Here is an 18692-nt window from a genome sequence, read left to right as displayed (position 1 = left end):
CCTTGAATGGATAATAAACATAAACAAATATGTTTCACTGATAAAGACAGAAAAAGAGAAATGAGAATTGAAAAACTAAAGAAGACGACAGAGAGAAGTGAGAGAGAGAGGAAGAGAAGGGATCTATTGAGAAAAGTTAAAATTGGAGAGTGTCATTTCATTTTTATGTCTTATATTTGAACCATAATACAAGCGATAAAATGATTACGTTTGAAATATTTGGTATGTATATATATATAGTTACGAATACATACATAAATACCTGAACTATGTTCATAAGTAAACAGACTGAACATGACAGTGAAATAGAAACCAATGATTTAGCTTGAATACATCCAGTCTAACATCGTCACACTATTCTGGAAGCAAGGAATCACCCGCTGTATAAAGGGGGAAAAGAAATATTATTTTAGTCTATAATCCAAAGATGTGAAAATAACACAGATATGTGTTGAATTTCATGATCAATTTAAACTCAAATTACCCATTTAAGTATTAATTGTGTTAACGTTACATTGATATGCTTTATGTTTGACTAAGAAGTTTAATGTAAATGTACAAAATGTTTGAACAATTATTTGTTACATGATGTATACAATGAAGTTAACAAACTTTGATATGCTTTATGTTTGACTAAGAAGGTTAGTGTAATCGTACAAAATATTTGAACAATTATTTGTTACATTATGTATACAATAATAATAATATGAATTTATAACGCGCACGTATCCGAAACTTCCGATCAAGGCGCGACAAAAATGAATAAGCAGATTACACAAAACAGTCTAACAGACAGACAATGAAGTTAATAAACTTTGATATGCTTTATGTTTGACTAAGAAGTTTTGCGTAAATGTACAAAATGTTTGAACAATTATTTGTTACATTATGTATACAATGAAGTTAACAAACTTTGATATGCTTTATGTTTGACTAAGAAGTTTAGTGTGAATATACAAAATGTTTGAACAATTATTTGTTACATTATGTATACAATGAAGTTAACAAACTTTGATATGCTTTATGTTTGACTAAGAAGTTTAGTGTGAATGTACAAAATGTTTGTACAATTATTTGTCACATTATGTATGCAATGAAGTTAACAAACTTTGATATGCTTTATGTTTGACTAAGAAGTTTAGTGTGAATATACAAAATGTTTGAACAATTATTTTTCACATTATGTATGCAATGAAGTTAACAAACTTTGATATGCTTTATGTTTGACTAAGAAGTTTAGTGTAAATGTACAAAATGTTTGTACAATTATTTGTCACCTTATACAATGAAGTTAACAAACTTTGATATGCTTTATGTTTGACTAAGAAGTTTAGTGCAAATATTCAAAATGTTTGAACAATTATGTGTCACATATAATGTATACAATAAACGAGATCTACTGTACTTATTAAGAACTCATTTGTATCCTTTAATTGGAATGGAAATCAATGTTTTATATACTTTAGTTTCTCATGCATGCTGTAGATTATCGTATTAGTATGCATTGAAGTTAATTCCCCTTACTTGGTTTGTGATTCTTTCATAGTAGATTAAGTAACTTTCTTTATTATATTTGTTAAGAGTATAGATACATCCCAATGTAATTCGCTATAAAAGCATGATTATTATTATGGAATTATGTCAGTTATCATCTTGCATCCAAATTATGTTACAAAGTTTATGTTTGATTTCATTATATTTTCTTAAAGGGGATAGAAGAAATAAACCGGAGTTATGAATTTGATCACTGAAATATCCAGAAAGTTGTTCTTTGTCCTGTGTCATTGGTGTGAGAAAAAAATCCAAAAGAAGTAAAAGACCGAGTCATCAAAAGTAATGATTTTAGAGAATCCATGCAGGAGGTATATAGAAGCTTTTGTTGATGATATTCTTATGATACTATGTGAGCGGTTATAACAGCAAGCGTGAATGTCAGCCATCAGGAAGAAGAGGGGAGAGGGTAGGGGTTAAGTCCAAGGAGTTAAAGAGGAGGAAAGGAAGGGTGAGGGTTAGTCGTATATTGTTTGTTTTAATAAAATAAAAACTCATGATTTCAATCCTGTATAATAATATTTTTTGTAAGCGCATAATAGTACTGTATGGATCCTAACAAAGAGTTACCCGAGAGACGAAGAAGAAATATGATCAGTGTTAATTGTTCAACCTGTTTTTGTTTTGTTTGCGTCACGGCACCCTTTTAAGAAGAATTTGTTTTCGCCCCTCCAATTAGAGTGGGGAAAAGGTGCATTTTTAAGTAAAAAGGGCATAAATAGTTAGTCTCTATGAGTCTCATTTCCCATAAGACTTCTATCTATAAAGCTTCTGCAAAAAGCATATGTAATGCATTTTATTTGATACATTCAATTCATTCTCTCACTCCGCTAATCCCAACATAATGCATACTGTAGGCATCACTTTGGCGCAAGTCGATTTTTGCACTCTCGCAAACAATGCCTCCTGTTCATCTAAGCGTGAACACATACCACACGAAAATGATACCAAATGATTTGGGATAAAACACTCTTTCATAAGATGTATAATAATTTACTGTTCATAGATGATTCTTAAAAGAATTAGCAATTTTCTAGGTGTAAACTTTTTTTTTACTCACACTGTAGAAGCAAATCTGTTTCCATAGTCCTAGTTTATTTATAAAACAGCGTTTTTATCATTTGATAAACAAACATAAATAAACGAACTCCTTTGTTCATAAATGCACACAAGAATTTGACTAAAATATACCACAATTACATGATAGGAAAATATCACCGCACTACAAAGTTATTTTTTCCCAGAACTAGAACAAGCATTGCTTTTATCAAAATAATGTTGAACATTTTGAGTTTTAATATTTCATAACATATTATTATACAGAATTGAAGTTATGATTAAACCACACAATCTACTCCGAACCCTTTCCTGCCCTCACCTCTTCTCTAACTTCTCGGACCCCCCCCCCCCTCCCACTCCTTTCTACTTGTAAATTTTCTTTTACAAAGAGAAATCGATCGTTTTACTCCATTATTTATAAAACCAAGATGTCAATGATAAGGTTTGTATTACGACTAGCACACCCTGTCTAGCTGTATCAGAATATTGTTATTATTACTATTAAAATTATCTTCTTTTTTGGGGGGGGGGGGGGGGGGCTCCCGCTGATAATCCGTGTACTACATTTTTTTCCTGTTCAGGACCATGATGTAAAACAGATTTTGTATTTACAATACATATCTGATCTTGTTATCCTGAATAAATATATTTCAAAAAATACTATTAAGGGGCACACTAATCAGATAAAGAGAGGGTGTTATCTGAACAATAGCTCCTCGATCATCAGATTCAGTATCAGTTTGATTTATCGGGCATGCACAATACAAAGTACAATTGGTATAAAAAGCATTCTCTACCTGTTCCATAAGAATAAGACGTGTCAAACAAACATCATACGGTGTATTAACATAGAATCACAAAAGAGAATAATAAATTACAAAACAGACATGTATAGACATGAATATGATTGATTTAAGCAAAACAGAACAAGGAAATTTTCGTGAGAATGAGAGAAAGTCGAAGGGAGTAAGAATCGAGCAGAGATGAGGTAAAGATGAAAACATGAGGGGGTGAGAGGTTGAAGAGAGGAGAAACAAGCTTAGTGTACAAGAGAAAGATTAGGATGTGAGAGATCAGAATGGAAGAAAACGAGATGGAGGAAATGAAAAGAGAAGTGGGATGAGAGTGGAAACATATGCGGGATACACATGATGATGTTCCAAACAATGTGCTTAGATATTTCACCAAGTTGAGTTTCAAAGTACACATCGCACGTTGAATAAGAGATAATTAGGTACGCGTAACACGATTATGGCATAAGTGAATTGCACAAATACATATGACCGTAATCAAACAGTATAAATGTTAAACATACTACTTCCTGTTATGAATGTCAGTGGAAATTCCCACATGATAACACAAAATAATACTCATAAAAAGCGGCTTTGCTGAATGAAGCATTACCATACGCCTCTTACTGAAAGCGTAGTCGCCGCTCGAAATCATTCGTAAGGTAAGTTCCAAAGTAGTAGTGTAAAGTAATTTCATGATGATGGACCGAATAAGCCCTATTAATCATGTATTCCATTATGTTTTTCACATTTTCACTGTATAACTCTATATTATTATTATTAATTACAACATTTAAGCCATTTTAATTGAGTTGGCCAATTAATTCACCGATGTGTCTTTTTTCACAGGTCGTCTGCTTGCGTTGTCAACGATGGCTACTTCATCGACGCAGGCTGCAGATAACCTGGAGTGTCCTGTCTGTCTGAGCTTCTTCAAGGACCCCAAGATCCTGACCTGCTCCCATACATTCTGCAAGGGTTGTCTTGAGTCTCTCCTGGAGTCCCATGGGGACATAGACGTTCTGTTGTGTCCTGCGTGCAGAGGGGAGACTTCGGTTCCTGGTGGAGACGTGGGTAGACTGCAATCAAATATAACAGCCAGATCAATTGTTGAAGATATGGTGACTAAGAGTCATTCCCACCGTAACAAGGAAAGCAATCCAATGCAAATAAAATGGAGCCAATGTAGACAACATTCGAACTACCTTGAAGAATGTTTTTGCATCGACTGTAACAGGTACGTGTGCTGCAAGTGTGGTTTGTTCGAACATGCAAAGGATGCTCACAATATCCTGGACGTAGGTGAACATGAAACTGAGCTAACGAATAACGTTGAGGAACTTGCATCTAAAGCGGATGCAAAGATACGCGAGGTTGACAACTATGCTTTATTCGTTGTAGACCAGCGTAAAAGGGTGCACAACGTACAGGAACAACGCAAGGATGAAATAGATGAGAGTTTTAAGGAATCAGTTCAGAAATTGAAGGAAAGAAAGACGGTATTAGAAGAGGAAGTTGAGCATGGTCAGCTAGAAAAGCTTGAGACTTCATTGGGAGACATGGAGAAATCGAGTCGTGAACAGATAGACAAGGTTAAGAAGGATCTGGAGTTGATTAAGAATGGTCTAAATTTTCCTCTCGAGACAGAGGCTCTGGACTCACATAAAGCGCAGTTTCAACAGCTTGAAGAGCTTCTTCACCAGATTGAGCCCAATGAGGAGCTGCCAAGACGAATTGCTGATGAAGGTGAAGGAATTTGTTTCAGGCCTCAGGGATCGGATGGACTCCAGTTGGGCCAGCTAAGACAACAGGAGTCCAAATGGGTGCTGCGCACCGAAGAACCGCTGCCTGTTGATGATTGCATGACTGGAATGGCAATTTCTCCCAACAATGAGATTGCTGTTGGTTTTTACATGGGAGGAATAGTCCTCTATTCTTCTGAGGGCATCGTACAAGACACCGTTCTGAAAGCTGTTCAGGTTCATGCCTTAGACTTCATGCCTGATGGTGGATACGTTATAAGCGACAATGATAACAGGGGGAGGGGGAGTTGGAGGGGTGGTTGGAAGGGGAAAGGGAAAGGGAGAGGCAGGGGGAGAGGGAGAAGAATGTTCTTGTACACAGAGCGTTGTGAAAAGCTTGATGTAATGTTTGAGACAATGAATGATGAGTATGGTGGGGATGGCGGTCTCACTGTAGGCAAGGATGGGCTCATCTTCGTAGGGTACAATGTATGTAAACAAATACAGGTATTTAAGCCAGAAGGTGGGAAGGCAATACGAGAGATAACGTGTGACGGATTTGAACCAGGGCAGATGTTTGCGATGACATCCAGTCACGCGATTGTGATTAAGGGTGGCTGTAGAAAGGTACACGTGATCGACGACGAGTCTGGTGCTATCAATCATAGCATCAGCAAGGTTGATGAAAACCCTTATCCCGCTGTGTATCAGGATGATTCTGTTATCATTGCATGGGTTAAGCACGATCAGGGTCTGCTGAGCATCGTTCAGTACACAAAAGAGCTCAAGTACATCAAAAACATTCTCACTGATTTCAGGATAAAGAGAGAATTGAATCCCATGTACTATTTGCAAGAATTCAAGACGGGAGAGATTGCTTTCTGCACTCTTAATAGGCTTTACATCTTCCATGAGACATGGGAGTAAATTTCAGTTGTGCAGACGCAACGTGCATGGAGTATAACAAACTTTCAAAACCCAAACATTTAAGATTGTTATTCTGTCAAATGGAAAGAATTCCCCATGTAAACATTATTTATTCTCGCCTGGTCTCTCTTGTCGCAGCTCATTATAGTCACCAAACATACACAAATAAAAATATATATTCAGGCACCTCGTTGTTGAATGGGCGAATATTTGGTTACCTAGCTGTCCAATAATTAGGATATATGGGGCACCTCTTTGCCCGAATAATTATGAGATGGTGGTTCACCGAATGGAGGAACTTAGAAAAAAATAAAAATGTAAAGTCCCTTTAGTGACCCACCACTGTAAACCTGTGCCGAAATGTAATTTAAATCTAACAGTATAGGCCTACACTCTGCTCTATTATAATGCAATTAAAATGTTGACCGATTTCTGTAGGCTGTCGACATTAAGGTTTACGTCCATGAAGAATTAAGGCGTTGCTCTCATTATTGCAAATGGCGATTATTGTATAGACAAATGTAGGTAGAAAATCAAAAAGAAAGACGAAGAGGCGGAGGGGTACCACACCTTCTAATCGACTGAAAGCATAAATACGATACACAGTAATTTCCGCATTATGGGGGGATGAGCAGCTGCCTCCTTCCAATGTTATGTCTAATACTGGAAAGATTCCATATGTTAGTGTTCTTATGTTCATGATAGTGGCAACGTAAGCAAATTATTGTTCTCAAAATATTACAATGTATCTGGAAATGTTTGCTTAAAGTATGCAAGATACTATACATCGGCAATCAATTAATTCATATGTTGGTAATGATGGTGAAGGCATAATTCTATATACAGATATTTTGTGTTCTTTGTTTAAAGGACATTTGTTATAATTTAGGACATCATTTATTTGTATATACCCATTATAGTTGTTTACTGGAAAATGCGTAAAAATTGTGAATTGTGTAAACATTCTAAATGGCCCTTTTCTGTACAATCCCTAATTCCCTTACCTTCCTCTATCTCTTTTTTTCTTCATGTACATTTATAATCAATTAATTCGTTCATTCATTCATTTTGCTTGAATTGTTGAAAGAAAATTCTTCCAACGACTTATACATTCAAAATGTACATAGTTGCAATGTTAACAATTATATAAAAGAAGACAATACATTCACAAAAATTGACTAGGAACAAAACATTGGGATAAGAAATGAAGAAAATTGTTAAACATGTTGCACCTCAAATTGATAATAAACACCACAAAAAAGCGATTATAAAGACAGAGACAGAAATAGGAAACTTGACAAGTTGGGGAAGACAACAGTGAGAAGATAGAGCGAGAGAAGGGATCTAGTGAGAATAAGGTAAAATATTCAAGAGTGCCATTTCATTTGTACATGGTTTATATTTGAATCCTAATGCAAGCGGCTAAATGATTAGCTTTGAAATATTGGGTATGTATATATGTATATAGTTACGAATACATACATAAATACCTGAACTGGTAAACAGACTGAACATGACAGTGAATGATTTAGCTTGAAACGATACATCCTGTCTTACATCGTTATACTATTCTGGCGCTGTATAAAGAGGAAAAGGGACAATTTTATTTTAGTCTATAGCCCAAAGATGTGAAAATAAGACACATATGTTTTGAATTTCGTGATCAATTTAAATTCAAATTACTCATTCAAGTGTTAATTATGTTAGTGTAACATTGATATGCTTATGTTCGACAAAGAAGTTTAGTGAAAATGTACAAAATGTTTGAGCAATTATTCATTCGCATATACTGTATATAATGAAATTAACAAACGAGATCTACTGTACTTATTAAGAACTCATTTGTATCCTTTAATTGGAAAGGAAATCAATGTATTATATACTTTAGTTTCTCATGCATACTGTAGTTTATCTTATTAGTATGCATTGAAGTTAATTCCCCTTACTAGGTTTAAGATTTTTTCATAGTAGATTAATTAACTTTCTTAATTATATTTGTATTTTGTAAATAGATAGTCTCTATGAGTCTTATTTGCCATACGACTTCTATCTTTCACCTCTATCTCAATTTCTTTTTCTTTTCTGCAAGGACGTAAATCTGATCACCCAAAAGCATTTTGTCGATAACTCGACCAAAAATTAGGTATTAGCAGGGAGTTTTTACAGCTAATATCTAATTTTCATTCCTGAACTGTTGAATACTTTGTCAATTATTTATGTTAGTAGTGATCGGATAGGCCCTATTGTGTCTTGACTGAACTTTATATAGACCATTGATGTTTAGTCTGATGTTTGAAACTATTAATAGAAACGCTTATCCATGGGTTTGCAGCATATTTGAATATAATATGCATTACTCGAATACAATGTATCTAATGACACCCCTCCAACAGAACTAGAGCATGTATAGAGCTCCATTACATATTAATTTGAAATATGTCATACGCTTTGAAATAATCGCTAATATTCAGTATCTGTGATTTCAACCTTAAAACATTTGCGATCAACACAATACTCAACGCTATTATCCCAGGCAAAACAAAACAAAATATAGGCAGAATAGCAAGCCTTTAGTATTTGCAAGCCCTAAACCTGGACATTTATAACAATTTTGTTGATACTATCGCAAGTAAAACTGTTTCATGGCTGTTACTTCATCGATCCAGAAGTTATTATTACTATTGATATTGATATCACTTTAAAGTGACTTGGTAAGTTGAAGGTTGATGAAAAAAATTGCTTAATTTTTGTAAAAAATGTTACTTACTATATTCCTTCTACTGTACTAACCCTCTGACAGGCAAAAATTCCTGAAAAAAAAATCTCAAACCACGAAGATATCTATGGTTTTCTTTGAAGGCGTCGATGTGAGGCACCCTCTAACAGTGGTTAACAGTAAATTCTCCCAACCATTTTTGAATTTTCCCAACCGTTTTTCCAATGAAAAAAAGACATAAAACAGGCTATAAAAAAATCTGTCAACACTTAAATGTCTGGAATGGAATGTAGAGCCATTTTATTGCTTGTGAGATTTCCATTCACCTAAAGTGTAACTAAATTGTTCTATAGATCTAGATCTAGACCTAGTTGGGAGAATTAAGGAATCGATCAGATCAGTTTTTCCCAATTTGTACCATGAATAATGGTCCGTTTTCACTCAAATTTTCAGATTATCTTTAATTGTACATCTAGCATTGAAGTCACTACCTTAGAACCACTATCTCTCATCTGAACAATGTTACCAAGTCCCTTTAAACATATTTACTATCACTATTGCTTTAACTATAAATTTTTAGAGCGTATAAGAAAAGAGCTTGAAACTGTTATCACTTCTCAACTCTGTTTGTTAAAAAGACTAAAATTCACTAAACAAATGACCCCAAACTTGTCACTGCTTGGTTTTTAACGACTTAAGCGAGAATAATCATTTATTTTATTCAATACTCAATAAGATTATGAAAAGAGGATCAAAGTAACCTATATGCTAGCGAGCATTTTTTTTTTTGCAGGTATTTAGGAAAATTAAATTTCAAGGTATCATATATGATGTCGATGCTCTTTTCACCTTTATGTTTTCTTATACTGATACCATTTTACATTAAATAATTAAGAAAAAGAATATCGAGTGTCTTGTGTTAAAGGTAACGAGATTATATATAGCCACTTTAAAAGGGATGTTTACAGACAATAAACACTAGGAGTCAGTTTCTGTTTACAGGTTTAAACTCAATATGAAATCAAATCGTGACTTTGCCTTATCATAATCTGTTGTTAGAGGTGCATACAATTTTAACATACAATTTTAATATTTGAAGAGTATTCTCGATCAAAGTATCTCCTGATGTTATCTCATGTTGATCTTCCTTGCCCATAATCTTTCCCCTTGGTCTCACTTATTTTTTTTATTTATTTGTCATTCGTGCCCCCCCCCCCATACAAAAGGGAGTGATCTTTGGACTCTCTTCAGGAGCAATGGTATCTTGATCCCTATAGGAGAGGGGGAGGGGCACACCAACAATTCATTCTGCAGGGATACTTTAAAAGGGGCTCTATATGCAAAGGGAAAATGTACATTAACAACAAAAGAGAAACTGCCAATAACATGGACCTCTCTGATTAATGCATGTGTTATTCCTCCACACCAAGCATCATGTATATAGCACACAAAGCAAACAGAGAGAATGATAATCAATTGTGAGAGAGTTTGGTTACGTAATTTACGGCGGTATTAATTTACTGATCAGGCTGATAGTGTTTATGATTTTCTCTTCTTTTTTTTGTAGTCATTTAATTTAATTCTCAAAACTGCAATTCTTGTTCTTACATAACATATAGAAGCAAATCTTTTTCCATAGTCCTAGTTTATACCAACTGAAACATAATATAAAACAGCTTTTTTATCATTTGATAAACTAACATAAATAAACATACTCCTTTGTTCATTAATTCAAACGAGAATTTGACCAAAATATACAAAAATTACATGATAGGAAAATATCACCGCACTACACAGTTATTTCATCCCAAAACTAGAACAAGCATTGCTTTTATCAAAATAATGTTGAACATTTTGAGTTTTATATTTTTCAACATATTATTATACTATACCATACTAAATATTCTCTAACTTCTCGGACTTACCCCCCTCCCTCCACTCCTTTCTACTTGTGTGGATAGGGAATGCATTTTGGGATATGTTTCTGGGTCGTTTTACTCCATTATTTATAAAATCAAGATGTCAATGATAAGGTTTGTATTACGACTAGCACACCCTGTCTAGTTGTATCAGAATATTATTATTATCATTATTAAAATTGTCTTATATTTTTGTGGGGAGGGGCTCCCGCTGATAATCTCCAGACTATTGGGGGCACACTAATCAGATAAAGAGAGGGAGTTATCTGAACAAACGCTTACACAATGTATACACATTCCTTGATCATCAGTTTCAGTATCAGTTTGATTTATCGGTCATGCACAATACAAAGTACAATTATAAAAAAGCATTCTGTAGCTGTTCCATAAAAATAAGACGTGTCAAACAAACATCATACGGTGTATTAACATATAATCACAAAAGAGAATAACAAATTACTAAACAGACATGCATGAATATGATTGATTTAATATAGCAATACATGTTCATGTCAAAGTAAAATGGAAATAGAAAACACACCACAGATAGACATGGACCTACTACACATGGTTAAAGCAAGGAGGATCCTCCTAGGTTAAAGACAACGAAGAACAGTATAATACATTTCATGGACAGGGGAGCCAGAAAACATAACAGATATTTTAAAATAGGAAAACAAAGGGAATAGGAGCGGAGATAAGCAAAAACAGAACAATGAAATTGTAGTGAGAATGAGAGAAAGTCGAAGGGAGCAAGAATTGAGCAGAGATGAGGTAAAGATGAAAACAAGGGGGAGTGAGAGGTTAAAGAGAGGAGAAACAAGCTTAGTGTACACGAAGAAGATTATGATGTGAGAGATCAGAATAGAAGAAAAAGAGATGGAGGGAGAGGTGGTAGAGAGGAGAAACAAGCTTAGTGTACAAGAGGAAGATTAGGATGTAAGAGATCAGAATGGAAGAAAAAGAGATGGAGGGAGAGGTGGTAGAGAGGAGAAACAAGCTTAGTGTACAAGAGGAATATTAGGATGTGAGAGATCAGAATAGAAGAAAAAGAGATGGAGGGAGAGGTGGTAGAGAGGAGAAACAAGCTTAGTGTACAAGAGGAATATTAGGATGTGAGAGATCAGAATGGAAGAAAAAGAGATGGAGGGAGAGGTGGTAGAGAGGAGAAACAAGCTTAGTGTACAAGAAGAAGATTATGATGTGAGAGATCAGAATGGAAGAAAAAGAGATGGAGGGAGAGGTGGTAGAGAGGAGAAACAAGCTTAGTGTACAAGAAGAAGATTATGATGTGAGAGATCAGAATGGAAGAAAACGAGATGGAGGAAGAGGTGGTAGAGAGGAGAAACAAGCTTAGTGTACAAGAGGAAGATTAGGATGTAAGAGATCAGAATGGAAGAAAAAGAGATGGAGGGAGAGGTGGTAGAGAGGAGAAACAAGCATAGTGTACAAGAGAAAGATTAGGATGTGAGAGATCAGAATGGAAGAAAAAGAGATGGAAGGAGGGGTGGTATGAGGAGAAACAAGCATAGTGTACAAGAGAAAGATTAGGATGTGAGAGATCAGAATGGAAGAAAAAAGAGATGGAGGGAGGGGTGGTAGAGAGGAGAAACAAGCATAGTGTACAAGAGAAATATTGGGATGTAAGAGATCAGAATGGAAGAAACGAGATGGAGGAAGAGGTGGTAGAGAGGAGAAACAAGCTTAGTGTACAAGAGGAAGATTAGGATGTAAGAGATCAGAATGGAAGAAACGAGATGGAGGAAGAGGTGGTAGAGAGGAGAAACAAGCTTAGTGTACAAGAGGGAGATTAGGATGTAAGAGATCAGAATGGAAGAAAACGAGATGGAGGAAATGAAAAGAGAAGTGGGATGAGAGTGGCAACATATGCAGGCTACACATGATGATGTTCCAAACAATGTGCTTAGATATTTCACCAAGTTGAGTTTCAAAGTACACATCGCACATTGAATAACAGATAATTAGGTACGCGTAACTCGAGTATGGCATAAGTGAAATATACTAATAAATATGCCCGTAATCAAACAGTGTAAAGGTTAAACATACTATTTCCTGCTATGAATGTTAGTGGGAATTCATACTCATACAACTGTTTTGCTAAATGAGACATACCTCTTACTGAAAGCGTATTCACCGTTCGAAATCATTCGTAACGTAAGTTCCAAAGTAGTAGTGTAAAGTAATTTCATGATGTTGTACCGGGTAAGCCCTATTAATAATGTATTGCATTATATTTTTGACATTTTCATCGCAATACTAGCCATGTTTACAAAACATGAGACAATTGTTATTTAGTTGAAGATTTGATTCACTGATGTGTCTTTTTTTACAGGTCGTCTGCTTGAGTTGTCAACGATGGCTATTTCCTTCAAACAGGCTGTCAATAAGAACCTCGAGTGTCCTGTCTGTCTGAGCTTCTTCAAGGACCCAAAGAACTTGATCTGCTCTCATACATTCTGCAAGGGTTGTCTTGAGTCTCTCCTGGAGTCCCATGGGAACAAAGACGTTCTGGTGTGTCCTACGTGCAGAGGGGAGACTTCGGTTCCTGGTGGAGACGTGGGTAGACTGCAATCAAATATAACAGTCAGATCACTTGTTGAAGATGTGGAGACTCAGGGCCGATCCAACTGCAATCAAGAATACAAATCGTTGCAAAAAAAAGGGAACAAATGTGAAAAACATCCAGACTACGATGAAGAATGTTTTTGCCTCAACTGTAACAAGTATGTATGCTGCAAGTGTGCAATATTAGAGCATGTAAAAAATGCTCACATTATCCTGGAAGCAGGCGCACATGAAACTGAGCAAAAGAATAATGTCGAGAAACTTACATCTAAAGCAGATGCAAAGATACGCGAGGTTGACAAGTATGTTACATTTGTTGCAGGTCAGCGTAAAGTGGTGCATAACGTATACGAACAAATCAATGCTGAAATAGATGAGACTTTTGAGGAATCAGTTCAGAAGTTGAAGGAAAGAAAGTCGGTGTTAAAAAATAAAGTGGGGCACAAGCTAGGTAATTTTGAGACTTCATTGGGAAACATAGAAGAGTCGAGTCGTAAGCAGGTAGACAAGATTAAGAAAGTTCTGGAGTTGGTTAAGAATGGTCTTAATTTTCCTCTCCAAACAGAGGCTCTGGCCTCACATACAGCGATGTGTCAACAGCTGGAAGCGCTTCTTAGCAGGATTGGGCCAGATGAGGAGCTGCCCAGAAGAATTGCTGAGGAAGGTAAACGAATTGACTTCAGGAGTCAAGGGTTGGACGGACTCCAGTTGGGCCAGCTTAGACAAAATAAGTCCAAATGGGTTCTGCGCACGGAAGATCCGCTGCCTGTTGGTTTTCTCGTGACCGGAATGGCAATGTCTCCAAATAATAAGGTGGCTGTTGGTTGTTGTTACGGAGGAATATACATATATTCTTCTGAGGGCATTATAGAAGATACCGTTCTGAAATCTGTTAAAGTTCTTGACTTAGACTTCATGCCCGATGGTGGATACGTCATACGCGACACTAATGATATAATTTCCTTGTACACAGATCTCGGTGAGAAGCTTGACGTAACATTTAACACAATGGATGTTGCGAACGGTACATTTGGCGGTCTCACGGTAGGCAAGGATGGGCTGATCTTCATAGGTTACGAGGAATGCAAGAAAATACAGGTATTTAAGCCAGAAGGTGGGAAGTCAATTAGAGAGATAATGTGTAACAGATTTGAACCGTGGCAGATGTTTGCGATGACATCGAGTCAAGTGATTGTCGTTAAGAGTAGTTGGAATACAGTACAAGTGATCAACGATGTGTCTGGTGCTATCTTTCACAGCATCAGCAAGGATGGTGAAAACGCTTACCCTGCTGTGTGTCAGGATGATTCTGTTATCATTGCATGGGTTAAGCACTATCAGGGTCTGCTGAACATCGTTCAGTACACAAAGGAGCTCAAATACATCAAAAAAATTCTCACTGATTTTAAGATCATCAAACCAAATCGAGCATGGTACTATTTGCAGGAATTCAAGACGGGGGAGATTGTTTTCTGCACTTATGATAGGTTTTACATCTTCCGTGAAACATGGAGTAAATTTCAGTTTTGCTGATGAAACGTGGAGTTTAACAAACTTACAAAACCAAAAGAATTCACATTGTTATTCGGTCAAGTGAAAATAAAGTGCACCATATAAATATTATCTACTATTGTCTGTCATGGTCTCCATTGTCAAAGCTCATAATCGTCACCAACTTACACCAGATAAACATTTATATATATATATATATATATATATATATATACAGGCATCTCGTTGTCTTAATAGGAGGATATTTTTGTCCCTCGCTGCCCAAGGATTAGGATATTCGGGGCACCTAATAACCTCTTTGCTCTAATAATTATGAGATGATTCTTCACTAAATGTCGGAACTTGAAAAATCACCACCCATTCATTAGGCTAAGTTTTTTTGATAGAAAATTTCTTGTAAATCAGTCCAAAGACTGATACATTCAAAATGTACACAACTGCATTGTTTACAATTATATAAAAGAATATATATATATATATATATATATATAGATATAAATTCACCGAAATTGACAAGGATCAAACACAAATTGAGATTAGAAATGAAGAAGAATTGTTTAACATATTGCACCACGAACTAATAAACATAACAAATATTTCCATTTATAAAGAGAAAAAACGAGAAATGTAAAGGGACAAGCTGGGGAAGACGACAACGAGAGTAGTGAGAGAGAAAGACAGATGAGGGATCTGTTGAGAAAAGGAAAAAAAATTTAAGAGAGTCATTTCATTTATTCATATTTTACATTTGAACCCTAATGCAGGCGACTAAAAGATTAGCTTTTAATTATATAAAAAAAAACATATATAAAAACCTGAATTATGTCAGTTGAAAGGTAAACAGAGCGAACATCACAGTGAAGGATATACCAATGATCTAGTTTGAAACTACACACAGCAAAATAAAAGGTGTTCTTGGGGAGTAAAACGAAATTGGAAAAATAGGGCGCCCCCTATTACACCTTTTAGGGAGTTAAACACAGAAATACGCAAGGGTGTACAGAAAAGTCATTTGAGGGGTGTAATTTTACACCCTGTTTTAGTCAGACGAGCTCTGATTAGTCAAAGCATTTTTCTGTTGTGAGTGCATATGCTCATACGCTACAGCAATGGCGCATCGTGTCCATATAGGTTGTGCCAAATGAAGGCAAATTACCATAATTTACATATTTTAGTCATGTTGTGGGAATTATCATGTTTCATTTGGGCATATTATTTGAGTGAAAGTTATCTGATCAAGAATAAGGGGTTGTACCGAGGGTAATTATATTTGATAATTCAATGAAATTAGCAGAAGTGTTGTTTTACTAACTAGTACATTGCCTTTTTTTACGTGTAAGTAAAGGGAAGATATTCGGGAAGGCAGGATTCCACTACAGTTGATCCGATACGTCCAATCATGCCAGCCTCACCGAGGCTAAATTAGTTGATTATTACAGTCTGCACTTGTGTTGAGTTCACACTAACTGTTGTTCAGGTAAGCATTAAAGCTTTTCGACATATAACTCGAGATTCTGGTCTGATTTCTTTAGAGCAGTGAAACGTAGACAAAAGGGTGAGAATCAGTGACTGTTAGGTGATTACGAAGCATGGATGATTGATTGCTCGAGGGATGATCAATTGGTCGAGGCTGTGCATAAGAAGGGTTTAGACGTACTCCCCGCAGGGTGTGGCATCGATCATATATGGTATAAAATTCAACCCCACGGTTGTAAATTTGAACCCATTTTTCATGAGAATGGAACCAAAAGGTGTTAATTAAGCACCATTGTGTGCAAATTTCACTCCTTAAAGGGGGTAAAATCATAACCTTGTGGTGCAAATTTACACCTTCTTGGGGGTGTAAATTTATTCCCTACATTGGGAATTAAATTTACTCCCTGAGGGGTGTCACTCATGCGACAAGCATTTAGTCCATATAGGGTGTAAATTTAAACCTCTTTTTCTCTGCGTGTATAAATCATGTTTTACATTGTAACACTGTACTGGTAGCAAGGATCACCCGCTGTCACTATGAACTGGCCGGCCAAAATGACTTAAAATGATCTTGCCAAGGTCTTCAATTCCAGCGAAATTTTCTTGAAACAGTCTACATTTTGTCGCGGACAAACTGACTTATTCTTATCTTATGGCATTTTTTACAGAAGATAATTTTAAGAGTAATGTTCGACTGTTCGTACACTACATGGGCCTATGACGAAGGTCGTGTGTCTTATTTTAGTCTGACAGTTTTATTACGGTCATAATTCGAGGCAACAAGACGAGAAACTATCTTAATTTTGACTCTCGGTGGAATGCAGTGGTTTAGAAGACCCGACCACTGACTAGATTATGTTTTCATACCCGTTGCACTATATATTGATTTTCCTTTCTCTCTTTCTAACGAATAGTTATACCAAAAACTTGAAATCATCAATATCAAATGTACTAAGTACTAATAAAAGATATTAATTAAGCTTGCTTCCATATTAAGGTTGTTTATAAATATTGTAGTGCATGCATCTATGTGATGTTTCTATTAAGGGTCTGGGCAAACAACTATGCCTCGAAACCACGAATTCCTTCTAATGGACAGACAAGGTCACGCGCTGGCTGAGAGGTGAATATTACCAAATTATGATTGTTTGTATGACTTTTGTAAAAGAAATTGCTAATCTTGCTTGAAATATGATTAAAATGGAAAATTTAAGGTGAAAACAAACTTCGAACGAAAGGAATCGACCAACGTCAAGTCAGTTTTCTGCATGGGGAAGATAGTCTCATGTCAAGACGTCGATTACTATGACCTAAGGAAAATGAGTACAACCTTACCAAACATTGTCATTTACTTGCGTTGTACAGAATAAAACAAGCCAACCACCTTACAGTAATTATACGAATGCATTCATTTCAAATGTTATAAAGTATTTTCAGTCATACACTAATACCATAACGTTGGAATAATTTCGTTACACTGACCAAGGTTGAAGAAATTGAAGAAGAAAAACAAGTTTGTAAAGATTATTGTGGTTTGATTGTCATTATGAGGAAATTGATCATCAAAGTGTTGAGAAAATAATAAGTGTTATCAAAGACTTTATGAACAACAGCGTATATCGCATGCTCATTATTTACAAACCGAAAATAATAAACGAGAAGCTCAAAAGAAAAGAAAATGTAATAAATGCATAAGGAAATATAGAAAAAGAAGATGAATCAAATGACAAGGCAATACAACAGAAAGAATAGAAAGAGAAAGAAAGAAATATATTAGGAAAGAGAGTAGATGAAAGAAGAGAAAACTCAGAAATACATCAGAAAAGACATAAAGAGAAAGAACGGACGAAACAAAGAAATAATACAATTATGGAAAGAGAGGTAGAGAAATAAGAAAAACATTGAAAATATATAAGGAAAGAAAGAAACAGAAAAGCAAATATATACATATGGAGAAATAGAAGATGAAGGCAGTAAAAAGAAAGAAATCCATTAATGGTCACACAAAAAGTGAAATAACGGGAAAACATTTTATCGAGTATTGTTTGCTGAAGTACGTCGCTAATGTGTATGTGTAAAATGTGATTATGCAGTGCGTGTGGTTGTAAATTTGAACTTTTCTATCCGTGTCTGACCATAGACGTACCACCAACGTTGGTGGTACGTTTATGGTCTGTGACTGACACATCTCATTTCTTATCCCTCGGTTATTTTCCAGTAAATTTTCTGTCATTCCAAAAAAAATTACACCGGTATAGTTGTTAATTGATTGTGTATGTTTATTTTGGAGATCTAGATATAATAATTATATAGAATAGAATATATAATACCTGCCTTCTCGGCCCGATGATACATCTACTAAACTGACACTGAAATGAATACAAAGCAATAAGTTTGTTTACCACAATTGAAA

The 18692-nt window shown here is 35.6% G+C and overlaps 1 protein-coding gene across 1 annotated transcript; it reads left to right on the top strand.

Annotated features, from left to right (window-relative positions):
- Positions 1 to 13081: 13081 nt before the first annotated feature.
- Positions 13082 to 14824, top strand: LOC115926909 (E3 ubiquitin-protein ligase TRIM32-like). Its single transcript, XM_030992526.1, has one exon. It carries the CDS (start codon positions 13082 to 13084, stop codon positions 14822 to 14824), a length of 1743 nt encoding a protein of 580 aa, XP_030848386.1.
- Positions 14825 to 18692: the final 3868 nt, after the last annotated feature.

This window comes from Strongylocentrotus purpuratus, unplaced genomic scaffold (assembly GCF_000002235.5).
Source record: "Strongylocentrotus purpuratus isolate Spur 01 unplaced genomic scaffold, Spur_5.0 spur5_scaffold_2, whole genome shotgun sequence".
Classification (NCBI taxonomy): domain Eukaryota; kingdom Metazoa; phylum Echinodermata; class Echinoidea; order Camarodonta; family Strongylocentrotidae; genus Strongylocentrotus; species Strongylocentrotus purpuratus.
This window is presented reverse-complemented; position numbering and strand designations above follow the sequence as displayed.